Here is a 13,501-nt window from a genome sequence, read left to right on the forward strand (position 1 = left end):
GGAGCGTTTCCTCTTCTTTGGAGTGATGTCTTGAGGATCAGATAACGAACTTAAGTCCGACATTTTCTTGACTATATAGAAAAAGGGTAATAATAGATGTAAATTACACCAGCAAGTTACTATGATTTGTGTGTTCGGGGTTCAATTACATCTATTGCATTAAAACAACTGTGCCACTACCGGTAGTTACGTTACGACACTAAAAAATGTTAGCATTAAGGCCCATTTAATAGATAAAGGACGATAAATAGATAAATATGCGATTGTCTTACGTTTATCTTTTTATCGTCGATCCATGGAGTTATACCTTCATGTCACCGGAGGTCAGGATCGACCATGGACGTGACCATGGTCGATCGTTATATAATAGATGCCCAGATTTAGGCATAAGGGCATTGGTAGGAGGGTTGTTAGGATGGTCAATTAAGCCTAATTAATAAATAGGCCTAAATTGTACTGTATTGTACTTACAATAAAATTATAGCCGGTCCAGGAAATTCGTCTAATGTGATGTTACGTAATGTATTGGATGAAAAGATTTATTGTGAAAAAATACCAACTTGACCTCAATGATCAGTAAAGGGGCGGAGTACTACTAATAAATATTATTTGTTACAAAACCTTAAATTGCACGCGTGTACTGGGTGCGCCGCCCATAATACGCGCACATACCCGTTCATATTGTATCATTTAGAGGCGATTTATCGTATGAATAAGTTAAAAGTAAGTTAGAGGCTTGAGTAGATTTTTTTTTCGAGTAAATTTGTTTGAAGTAGCCCTAATATCGCCAATTTAACATTAGTTTCAATGAAAAACATCGAAAAGAAGCGCCATCCGGGTATCTATTATTAATAATTATCATTCCATATTTTGATATTCCCGCTTCTCTCTCTCTCTCGGATCCAAACTGCCAACCACCGAATACCTTCAAGTTAATAATGTCTTCTTCAAATTCTATTGTTTTAATCATTTGGGTTAATGATAATCCCATAACTGGGACCATATTTAATTCTAAATCCATAATTGAACCAAAGGATATAATACCCAAAGTGGGTAATTATGTCACAGTTAGGTTTCCGGGGTTTGGTAGGCAAAGAGGGATCGTTGGAAAAATCGGAGGTAAGATCTACTAGTAGTAGGTTATACTAATAGGCCTATATAGGCCTTGGCTAGGTCTAGTTAGCGACCATTATATTATTTGGTTTGAGTAAATAGTTTTTAATTATGTTACAAAAAACAAGTAAAATAAGCTAGGCTTATCAGTATCATATTTAATCTGATCAAACGTAGGTCTACTTATAACAGGCCTAATTTAGTAATAATATCTACAGGCCTATCATATTACTACTAGGCCTAGCTACCTATATTATTACAGTGCAGCTAATCCAGAGAGTACTAACCTAGTCTTATTATAGGCCAGCCTATTTCGTATTTAGGCATAGGCCTATACAGTTTCAGAATAATGCCGAATGCATTCCGCAGAAAAAAATTTCATTTTGTAATTTTGTTTAGCAATATTGCTAATCAAACTAATTTTTGAGTCAAGAAACTATGCTAGTTTTGTATTATATTTTTTGCTACACAATTTTAGAAATGTGTAGCAATAAGGCAGGGAACATTTTCGCCAGTGTAGCGTAGCAAAAAGCTATACAAAACAACCTTATTGCTACACATTTTGAAAATTGTGTAGCAAAAAATACAATACAAAACTATGTTTCTCGACTTAAAAATCAGTTTTATTAGCAATATTTTTTATTTTTAAATGAAAATTTTCCCTGTAAGGTTGTTTTGTATAGCTTTTTGCTATTCTACACTGTACTGAGGAAATTATTCCCCGATTCCTGTACATCTCTGTAAATATAGGCCCTTGATATAAACAATGGTTTAAAAAACAATTAGGGCCTAGGTCTATAAATAAACCTAGGTAGGCCTAATCTATAACTAGGCCTATGCTAGGCTAGGCCTAGTCCTATTGTTAAGCTAGATGTCTAGCTAAGCTACAACAACCTAAAGGCCTATTTACACTAGGCCTATAGATAGACCTATATAAAACAAAATAAATTATGCTGTCTTTGATAACAATAATATTCAAATCAAATGACGTCATGATAAATAAAAACAATAAAACCGTTGTATTGTCACGATATAATATTGTTTATATAGTATTACTAATCATGACATCATTTGATTGGACGTGTGAAAATATCATTTTCATCAAAGGAAACATAGGCCTATCTGGTTATTTTATAGTTGTTTTATGTATAAAAAATGCACATTTGTCTATTTATGGTCGATCGTTATCGACCTAGTGTAAATAGGCTTTAACGACCATAAATTTCATTGCTTATGTTAATAATGTTTTTGCATTTGTTTGTTAGATGAGTCAATGAGAAGTAGTTTTAAGGATATCCTTAAAGGAGACGAGTTCTTAACACTCGTTGACACCGTCTGTAAATCAAAAAAGGTAAAAAAAAAAATAATTGAGACTGAAAGTGAGACTACATATGGGCTACATACGAAAGGTCGTATGTAGGTATTATTTTGATTAAAACTCAACTGCCGTAATTTATTACCATGTATTCATATACATCAAATTATTCCAAAAGGATAACGAAAGAGGATACGAAAAGATACATCGTTATTGAATTCTGCTTGATTAAATAATTATTGATGCAATATCTACACAATATTCATATGTAATGTGTATAATTGATACTTATTATATAGGCTGAGCAAGGGAAAAAGAAGGAAAAGGCGCTCGTGCCTCCTCCGCCACCACCACCACCACCTGCCGTCGTGAACAATAACATACGGAGCGACATATGTGAAATGGTAATTTAATGTTTGTTTTTTTCTTAATATTCTTTTTTGAAAATCTGCAATGTTGTGTAAGGTTGGACTATAATAAGCGGCTCGTAAACAAACCACCTACTAACAGCATTAATCATAGGCACACCAGAGTCATCTTAGTTTCTTATTCCAATCAAACTCGCTTAAAATATATTATTACCATTCCCAGTACCAGCCCAGGACGAGTTTCAAATTTAAAAAAACCTTCTCAGTACAATTCCGATCTTTGATACATCAATTACCCTAGAAGGCACATAACATTATAACTTCAGATAGATTTATGAGATTCTACACAATAATACTCACATATAATTATAAATTTTATTTTAGGCTCAACAAGAAAAAAAGAAGCTGGCTGGAGTAAAAAGGCAGAGAGAAAAGGCGCGCTGCTCAGCAAATGGTACGACAACCCTTGGCCTCTTACCACCACCACCAGCAGCAGCAGCAGCAACATCCGCTGTATGGAAAGACATTTTCGAAATGGTAATAATGGGGTTTAAACAAAATTATTTTAATTTAAAAATGTTTAATTTTATGAATTGATGGACTATGTGTCGTATACCAACCACTACTATACAGTATTAATCATATAGGCACACCAGTAACTGTTTGTTCTTGAATTCCATTTATTGTTTAAAGTAAAGTGTTATGTTTTTTGTTATGAAGGTAAAGGAATTACAAGCAGGCCAACAGTCAATAAAGCAACAACTGGATGGATTTGCTCAATGCAAATCCTGCATAAAAGCAGTGTATAAGGTAAAACTATTTTTAATTTGTTTTGTCATTTGAAAAAAATTAAGACTAATATGGAGTTATCATTTCAGTGAAGACCAATTTTGATACAAACATTATTATACGTCATGAAGTTGATTTTTTGCCCTCTCTATAAAATATTCTGATAGTGCCTATATAAATTATTATTATTATAGATTATAAATTATGTAAATACATGACTTTGTTATGCAGCAATTGCGTTCTTTTATTAATGTCATTTTTATTGTTTATTTTATTATTACAGACCTTGAAACCACAGCCTGCTTCACTCGCCATCCCTCTCTCTTCTTTAGGCCTACTTTCCATTCCCCCCTCTGCTTCACTTCCCAGCCCCCCCTCTGCTTCACTTTCCAGCCCCACCTTTGCTTCAATTTCCAGCCCTCCCTCTGCCTCACTTTCCGACTCTTCCCCTCCTGCTTTATTTCCCAGCACAACTTTTGCCTCAAATTCTAGCTCCCCGTCTCTTCCACTTTTCACCTATCCTTCGACTCCTTCACGTGCCATCCCCTCTAAACGTTCTACACATCTTTCGCCATCGTCTTTCTCCGTCAGTCCTTCCGCCTCACCTTCCTCGCCACCACCAACAAACGTCGAAAATGGTACAGTATAATATTTGTTTAGTGTTTGTCTTAACTACATACTTTTACTTCTGTCTTCTGTATTATAACTTATATATTTTAAGACTTTTGAATATGGTTTAATACGATAATATACAAGCTTAGAGTATACTCTATGTGTATGTGTGTGCACAAATGAATAACCAATTAACCGTTGAATTAATCTGTATAACCTTAATGAATTTCACTGATTTATCATTATATTGCAGCTTGTCAAGAAGATGAAGCCGACAGCAACGAGGATGGTATGATGATCTCTATTGTTATAACTATAGAGATAACTAATCAATTACAGTTATAAATACTAAAATGTGTACGATACGTCGTTTATGGATAATTAAAGTGTTTCTAATATTGTTTTTTTTTACGACGTTCAATAGAAATGATGTACATGGGCGATTCCAAATACGGGGTACGGGTCAGTAAAAGAAGGATGCAACAATGCCAGATGTTTGCAAATTCTTGTGACAAGTTAGCAAAAGCTTTACTGGAGCTACTTGTCACAAAAGAAGATTGTGACAAGCATCTAACGATATACGGGTTTGCGAAAGGGAAGAATGCGTTAGATGAAAATAAGAGGAAAGCGCTAAAAAGTAAGTGTACCTTAACTACATTGATATTGTTGTGTCGTTCTACTATAACGTGTGTTACTGAAAACGATTAGGCTTTTAGAACAATATTTTTAAGTACAGTAGTGGAAAATTTTTATAATTAATGCAGGTGCTGTTTTTGTTCCAATTATTATTAATTAATTACTTAAAATTTCGGAATGTTGTAAGCCCATTCACATTTATAACTGTATACTCACACTTTAAGGCCAAATCATAAACATATTTTATTATGCTTTGACCTTGGTACGTATACTGTACGTGATTTATTTATTATGATTACTGGAGCCTAATTTTAATATTATATATACCGTGAATCATGATAACGATAATCGATTTTAAAGCAGTCGCCTGTCAAACGCTTTCTTCTCAACATGAAATTCGTAGTGTGAAATGTGGCGAATCTTAAAAATTAGATTTTAAAAAACTGGAAATAATCCCAGGACAGCCAAAACATCGTCTTTTTTGTTCGGGCTTTATAGACATGATTATGGTGATTTAATCTAAAGATATTTGATAAATTGTGATTAGCTGGACATGGACGATGTGTTGGCTGTTTCGATCCTCGATGTTATGGAGGCAACTATTGACATGGATCGCCTACATACAAAATATACAGGCATGCATAGTGCATTCATCAGCTGGGAAATCAATAGCTTTGATACCTCAACAATAATTAATGTCAACGTTAAATTAAAAGAAAAAATGTGAAAAACAACAAACTCTAAAAACTTAATAACATATTCTGTTAAAATACATTGTTCAACTATTAGAATGTAGAAACTGTTTGAAACACTTAAGATATTATAAATCAAATATAAAATGTACCGTTAAGGGTTAGTATAAAAAACGGATTAAAAAATCGTTAGTACATTAAAGTAAAGTTGAACTCAACATTTAATTTGAAAATGTATTATATTACCAGCATAATTCTGTTGAATTAAATTGATAATGATTCACTTTCTTTTATTTTCAGGTCATATTTTTAGCGTCTATCCTTGCAGTAACTTGGAAAAAAGGAATGAAGTTTGGGATACGATTGTAAAGAAACTGAATGACAAAATAAGAGGGATAAGAAACAATAAATACAAGTCCTTTTAACCAAAGAATGTTGTTAATTGAATAAAAATCAGAAACGTAAATTTAGGTTAAAAGCCTACCTTTATTTTATTTATCTTACTGTCCGTCAGCTCCTTTTTGAAAACCAGTTTAGATTTCCGTTACTTTACAAGGAACTCTTTGTGGGTTAGGATCGGTATAACATTTTGAGATTTTTAGCTATGATGTTCGTTGAAAAATCAGGAACGTGACAGGATCCTCCGATTGGGATCTCGTTGTTTCGCGAAATTGGATACAAATTCCGAAACGATGAAAATCCCGATTCGGGATGGGTAATCGGGATTCCCAAAAGATTGGGACGTCGTCCGGGACCCAGATATTTTCGACCGAAATTCCCGACCAAAAATCCCGATTTTTCGTGAATCCCGATGAAAAATCCCGATACGGGATGGGTAATCGGGATTCCCAAAAGATCGGGACGTCGTTCGGGATCCCGATATATTCGACCGAAATTCCCGACCAAAAATCCCGATTTTTCATGAATCCCGATGAAAATCCCGATACGGGATGGGTAATCGGGATTCCCAAAAGATCGGGACGTCGTCGAGATCCCGATATATTCGACCGAAATTCCCGACCAAAAATCCCGATTTTTCGTGAATCCCGATGAAAATCCCGATACGTGATGGGTAATCGGGAAATCCCAAAAATCGGGACATCGTTCGAGATCCCGATATTTTCGACCGAAATTCCCGACCAAAAATCCCGATTTTTCGTGAATCCCGATAAAAATCCCGATACGGATGGGTAATCGGGATTCCCAAAAGATCGGGACGTCAATCGGGATCCCGATATTTTCGACCGAAATTCCCGACCAAAAATTTCGGTCGAAAATATCGGGATCACGGCGAGATCCCGGCGGGATCCCGACCGTTATATCGGCGGGATCCCGGATGTTTTTTCTATAGGGCATGATAATAAATTAGGGCAGTTGAGTTTTATTCAAAATAGACCCTACATATGACTTATGGCCTTGGCCTCTAGCCTAGTCTCACTTTCAGTCTCAATTCTTCATTTTTGATTTACAGACATGGTCAACAAGTTTCATAAATTCAAAGTATTTCTCATTGACTCATCAAACTCCTTAAAAAACAAACGCAAACGCAAAAACATTATTAATATAAGCAATGAAATTTATGGTCGTTAAGGCCCATTTACAATAGGACGATAACGATCGAACATAAATAGACAAATGTTCATTTTCATTTCATTCTAGAAATATAGAATAAACATCTATGCTTCCTTTGATGAAAATGATATTTTCACACATCCAATCAAATGACGTCATGATTAGTAAGAGCAATAACATCGTGATTTTATTGTTTTTATTTATCATGACGTTAATTGGATTGGAATTTAAAAAATATTATTTTTATCAAAGACAACATAAATGATTATCCTATAGTTCTAGAACGAAACCCTTTGCGTCAGGGAGTTGAGTAGTTGGTCAGATGTTTTGCCCTACTCTGACGTAATTTGTACTTTATTATACTAAGTACATTTGAGAATACGAACAAATTCGCAAGTAGTTCTCGTAGGACTAGCATAGTTGTAGGTTAGGCCTACCTAGGCTATAGTTGTTTTTTCATAATTACAGAGAATTACGGGAATTCATTCGGCATGAAACTGTATAAATACGAAATAGGCTAGCCTATAGTATACTGATAAGCCTAGCTTATTTTTATTGTCTTTTGTCACATAATTAAAAATTATTAATTATTTACTCTTGTCGTTACTCAAACCAAATAATATAATGGTCGCTATCTAGGCCTCTATACTACCTCCAATTCTTCCTATAATGCGGCATCTCTTTCTTCCAAATACTGGAAATCTTACAGTGACATACTGTAATCCCCCACTTTGGGGATTATGTTCTTTTGCTCGATAATTGCTTTTGAATTAAAAATGGTCCCAGTAATGGGATTATCGTTTATCCAAATAATTAAAACTATTGAAGAAGACATAATGAAACTTGAAAGTTGGTACTGTTCGGTCGGCAGTTGGGATCTGGGGGAGAGAGAGAGAAGTCCATGGGAATATCAAAAGATGGAACGAACTTACTTTTAACTTATTCATAAGCTAAATAAAATTTAAAAAAATAAGTGGACATTATGAGTTAAATATAATGTTACAACCATCTTGCCCACATGTAATAATTGTAGAAAAAGTAGTTCCTTGAACTATATGATAACATTTCTGAAAACATGTAAATAAGGAACTGTACAGTATACTGAAATTCAAAATACCTCGGTGGACTTGGATTTCATCTTCTTGCAGTCCTTCACGTAAAGGAAATGGCAAGAGAGCACTAAAATTGCTCTCCTTGTGTTTTCGTGGAGAGAATTTTGCTCCTGAAAAATTATATACAACATACTACAGTCATTTGGTTGGTACTTTGTTCTGCTTGCTCTAGAGGAGGTGTTTCTGTGACACCAAATTGGATACTTAAAAATGATTGACTGCGAAAAATTAACAAAGAATTTCATCCGGGGTCCTACTTCTTCAACTTCATTTCTATTTTAAAACAAAAGAAAATCATAGTGTAGTCATAAATCAATAATTTGTTTTAAATTGTTAGTTTGTTATCACTGGTTTTTTTTAGGTTGGATATTTCTGTATTTATACTCTTTGCTGGAAAAATGTTCTAAAATTGTGTACATTAATTGAATTATACAGGGCTACAATACATTATTATTATTATGTTCATTTTACAACATAAGAGCAGCCTTTAATGATGGGTTTATAGTTATTTGTTTAATGCTTTCATTGTTATCGGTAGGACTTGAATTCGTTGCTTCGAGTTCCATACTCATCTTAGCATTGTACAGTATGCCCTTCTTGCATCCTCAAGACATCGCTTTTCCTTGTTTTTTTGTTTCTTTAAAATACGTACCTCTACATCAATGTTGCTCTCAGTAGCACCTGGTCTCTAAAAAAATATACAAACAAACTGGTCATTTAACATTTTTAGTCCTAAAAATTATGTTCAAACACATCAATTAATGTGATGTATTTTGTTTGCATCGGTTCTAAAGTTGGAATAAGGTTGAGTATCGTTTTATAGTGTAACAAAGAATAAATACAATTTTTGAAATACTCCATTATGCCATTTGCATTCAGTTGTATTGTGTTGGATCTAAAACACTTTAGATCCAGAATAAATAAAAAAACGCCAGGATCCTGATTCCGTCGGGATATGACCGGGATACGAGTGGGATCCCGTTGGGATATGAGCGGGATCCCGACGGGATACGAGTGGGATCCCAGCAAGCCGCGCCGAATAAAAGTAGGCCTATGAAATCTGAACTATTTTAACTGTAACAATATGGCCTATATGGCCTTTTCCCCTTGATTAGTATTATTAGGCTTACCACTACTAGTAGGCATAGGTGGCATAGGCCTAGTCGTAGTAATAGGCCTACTATCCACCACCAACGGAAGAACATCGGAAACTAAATCCGAAAATGTTTGCCCCGACAGAATTGAAATGAATTCTTGTCGATCACAATCGTCTAATATTAAAAAATAAAAAACATGGAATAAAAATAGGATAATGATTAAATTTGTTTTAAACTTTCTTTTAAAAATTAAAATATAAATACTAATTAATATAATAAATAGTTCTAGACTGCATTGTTGAAATATTATTATGAATGGCATGCCTCTTTTCTCTCCCCTCCCCCCCCCCCCCCCAACACTCTCTTATCTGCTCAGCTGTCATGTGTCGTGTAGAATTGAGACGTACAACTAGCTATAGCCAACCTACTTCCAATGTTGCCAATAATGCCCTCTTGGCCCCCAAAACCTGGGCATCTTGCCTTTAATTTGTTACCTACAGTATAGGCTGTTTTTTCGGTTCTATAATAGCCGAAGATTTTAAAATGTTTCCCGTTATCGGAACATCTTTGTGCCATATCATTAAAATCAGTTTTGACATTTCGGCGTTTGGTTGAATTTGTGGCAGCAAAAAAACAGTGTCAATCGATTAGGACAGTACTACGAATTGTTACGAGTCTAAACAACGGTTATATATTTTTGTTGATTAGTAAAAAAAAAATCAAATCAACTACATTTCTATTTTAAAATAAAAGACAATCATAGTGTAGTCATAAATCAATAATTTGTTTTAAATTGTTAGTTTGTTATCACTGGTTTTTAGGTTGGATATTTCTGTATTTATACTCTTTGCTGGAAAAATGTTCTAAAATTGTGTACATTAATTGAATTATACAGGGCTACAATACATTATTATTATTATGTTCATTTTACAATATAAGAGCAGCCTTTAATGATGGGTTTATAGTTATTTGTTTAATGCTTTCATTGTTATCGGTAGGACTTGAATTCGTTGCTTCGAGTTCCATACTCATCTTAGCATTGTACAGTATGCCCTTCTTGCATCCTCAAGACATCGCTTTTCCTTGTTTTTTTGTTTCTTTAAAATACGTACCTCTACATCAATGTTGCTCTCAGTAGCACCTGGTCTTTAAAAAAATATTCAAACAAACTGGTCATTTAACATTTTTAGTCCTAAAAATTATGTTCGAACACATCAATTAATGTGATGTATTTTGTTTGCATCGGTTCTAAAGTTGGAATAAGGTTGAGTATCGTTTTATAGTGTAACAAAGAATAAATACAATTTTTGAAATACTCCATTATGCCATTTGCATTCAGTTGTATTGTGTTGGATCTAAAACACTTTAGATCCAGAATAGCTTTATCCAGCTTACATTAAAAAAACGCCAGGATCCTGATTCCGTCGGGATATCACCGGGATACGAGTGGGATCCCGTTGGGATACGAGCGGGATCCCGTTGGGAGACGAGTGGGATCCCAGCAAGCCGCGCCGAATAAAAGTAGGCCTATATGAAATCTGAACTATTTTAACTGTAACAATATGGCCTATAGCTTACCTTTTCCCCTTGATTAGTATTATTAGGCTTACCACTACTAGTAGGCATAGGTGGAATAGGCATAGGCCTAGTAGTAGTTTTTTTTTTAGTAATAGGCCTACTATCCACCACCAACGGAAGAACCTCGGAAACTAAATCCGAAAATGTTTGCCCCGACAGAATTGAAATGAATTCTTGTCGATCACAATCGTCTAATATTAAAAAATAAAAAACATGGAATAAAAATAGGATAATGATTAAATTTGTTTTAAACTTTTCTTTTAAAAATTAAAATATAAATACTAATTAATATAATAAATAGTTCTAGACTGCATTGTTGAAATATTATTATGAATGGCATGCCTCTTTTCTCTCCCCCACCCCCCCCCCCCCCAGACACTCTCTAATCTGCTCAGCTGTCATGTGTCGTGTAGAATTGAGACGTACCTACTAGCTATAGCCAACCTACTTCCAATTTTGCCAATAATGCCCTCTTGGCCCCCAAAACCTGGGCATCTTGCCCTATACTTTGTTACCTACAGTATAGGCTGTTTTTTCGGTTCTATAATAGCCGAAGATTTTAAAATGTTTCCCGTTATCGGAACATCTTTGTGCCATATCATTAAAATCAGTTTTGACATTTCGGCGTTTGGTTGAATTTGTGGCAGCAAAAAAACAGTGTCCATCGATTAGGACAGTACTACGAATTGTTACGAGTCTAAACAACGGTTATATATTTTTGTTGATTAGTTTTAAAAAAATCAAATCAACTACATTTCTATTTTAAAATAAAAAAAAAATCATAGTGTAGTCATAAATCAATAATTTGTTTTAAATTGTTAGTTTGTTATCACTGGTTTTTAGGTTGAATATTTCTGTATTTATACTCTTTGCTAGAGAAATATTCTAAAATTGTGTAGTTGTAAATGTGTACATTAATTGAATTATACAGGGCTACAATACATTATTATTATTATGTTCATTTTACAATATAAGAGCAGCCTTTAATGATGGGTTTATAGTTATTTGTTTAATGATTTCATTGTTATCGGTAGGACTTGAATTCGTTGCTTCCAGTTCCATACTCATCTTAGCATTGTACAGTATGCCCTTCTTGCATCCTCAAGACATCGCTTTTCCTTGTTTTTTTGTTTCTTTAAAATACGTACCTCTTCATCAATGTTGCTCTCAGTAGCACCTGGTCTTTAAAAAAATATACAAACAAACTGGTCATTTAACATTTTTAGTCCTAAAAATTATGTTCGAACACATCAATTAATGTGATGTATTTTGTTTGCATCGGTTCTAAAGTTGGAATATGGTTGAGTATCGTTTTATAGTGTAACAAAGAATAAATACAATTTTTGAAATACTGCATTATGCCATTTGCATTCAGTTGGATCGTGTTGGATCTAAAACACTTTATAAGATAATATTTGCCTTCGAAAAAATCTTCCGTGATATCCAATTTGACATCTAATATGGCTTTGAGTATACACACTAAAAAAAAAAGGTGCAGATCTCTACCTAAAAAGGTGCAGATCTCTACCTAAAAAGGTGCAAACAGATGCAACAATAGCAGCTCCTTTTAAGGTGCATAGTTGCACCTTAAGAGGAAGGTGCAATTTTGAACCCCAATGAAGGGTGCTATAATGCTCCTTTGGAGTTCAAATTTGCACCGTATAAGGTGTAATTTTCTACCTTAAAAGGTGCAAAAAAAATGCAACAATAGCAGCTCCCTAAAGGAGCAAAATTGAACCTCTAAATAAAGGTGCAACTTTACACCCTCGTAAAAGGTTCTATAATGCTCCTATACAGTTCAAATGTACACCTTTTAAGGTTGATTTTGTTACCTAACCACTAAGCAATACAAAACAAAAATACCAATACTTCCATTATAAGTGTTTATTAAACTTTTTTATTTTCATAACACAATTTTCACAACTGCAATTATTTTTTATAACACACCTGATAGTATTCTTATTTAATTAGTAAATTATGCATCAGATGACGTTCAGTATTAAGAAAAGTAATATTTAATGGTGATAATATACAGGCTCGTTGTATGGCGAGAATATTTCATTCGATGAAAAATTGACTGCTCTATTTTTAACGAGGCAAACTCATGAAATATTCTCACGATCCAACTCATATAAACATTTATTATTTGTACATCAAATACTTAAGCAGAGTGAATAGCATTCACCAGTCTTTGAACCTTTATTGGCGTTTGAGAATCTCTCCCCAAAGCCGCAACATATTGTTGTAAATATGTTAAAGTATTTTTCCCCTCTTTTGGGTATTGCATACCATATATGTAGTAAGAAGAAAAGACAACAGAAATGCCATTGCTTGGCTGGCATACATTTATTCCTTCTACAAATACGCTGGACTCTTCGGTGTTGAAAATATTATTTAATTTTAAGGAGGGTGTTGGAGCGGGATCCAGTCAAGTCGCCCCATCGCAAAGTCGCCCCATACAAAGTCGCCCAATACAAAGTCGCCCCATCGCAAAGTCGCCCCAAAACAAAGTCGCCCAGGCACAGTCTAGTATTACTTTTATGTACAATATATGGCTTCTCTTCATTTACACCAAATAAGTTAAACATTTTACGGTTGTTGGAACCTTGATCGGCAA

The 13,501-nt window shown here is 34.3% G+C and overlaps 1 protein-coding gene across 1 annotated transcript; it reads left to right on the top strand.

The window, feature by feature from the left end:
• Window positions 1-938: 938 nt before the first annotated feature.
• On the top strand, window positions 939-5,950 carry LOC140043270 (uncharacterized). The gene is made up of 9 exons (XM_072087771.1): window positions 939-1,119; window positions 2,379-2,464; window positions 2,728-2,832; window positions 3,181-3,333; window positions 3,517-3,606; window positions 3,869-4,223; window positions 4,451-4,486; window positions 4,622-4,834; window positions 5,826-5,950. Exons 1-9 carry the CDS (start codon window positions 939-941, stop codon window positions 5,948-5,950), a joined length of 1,344 nt encoding a protein of 447 aa, XP_071943872.1.
• Window positions 5,951-13,501: the final 7,551 nt, after the last annotated feature.

Source organism: Antedon mediterranea, chromosome 3, assembly GCF_964355755.1.
Source record: "Antedon mediterranea chromosome 3, ecAntMedi1.1, whole genome shotgun sequence".
NCBI classification, from domain to species: domain Eukaryota; kingdom Metazoa; phylum Echinodermata; class Crinoidea; order Comatulida; family Antedonidae; genus Antedon; species Antedon mediterranea.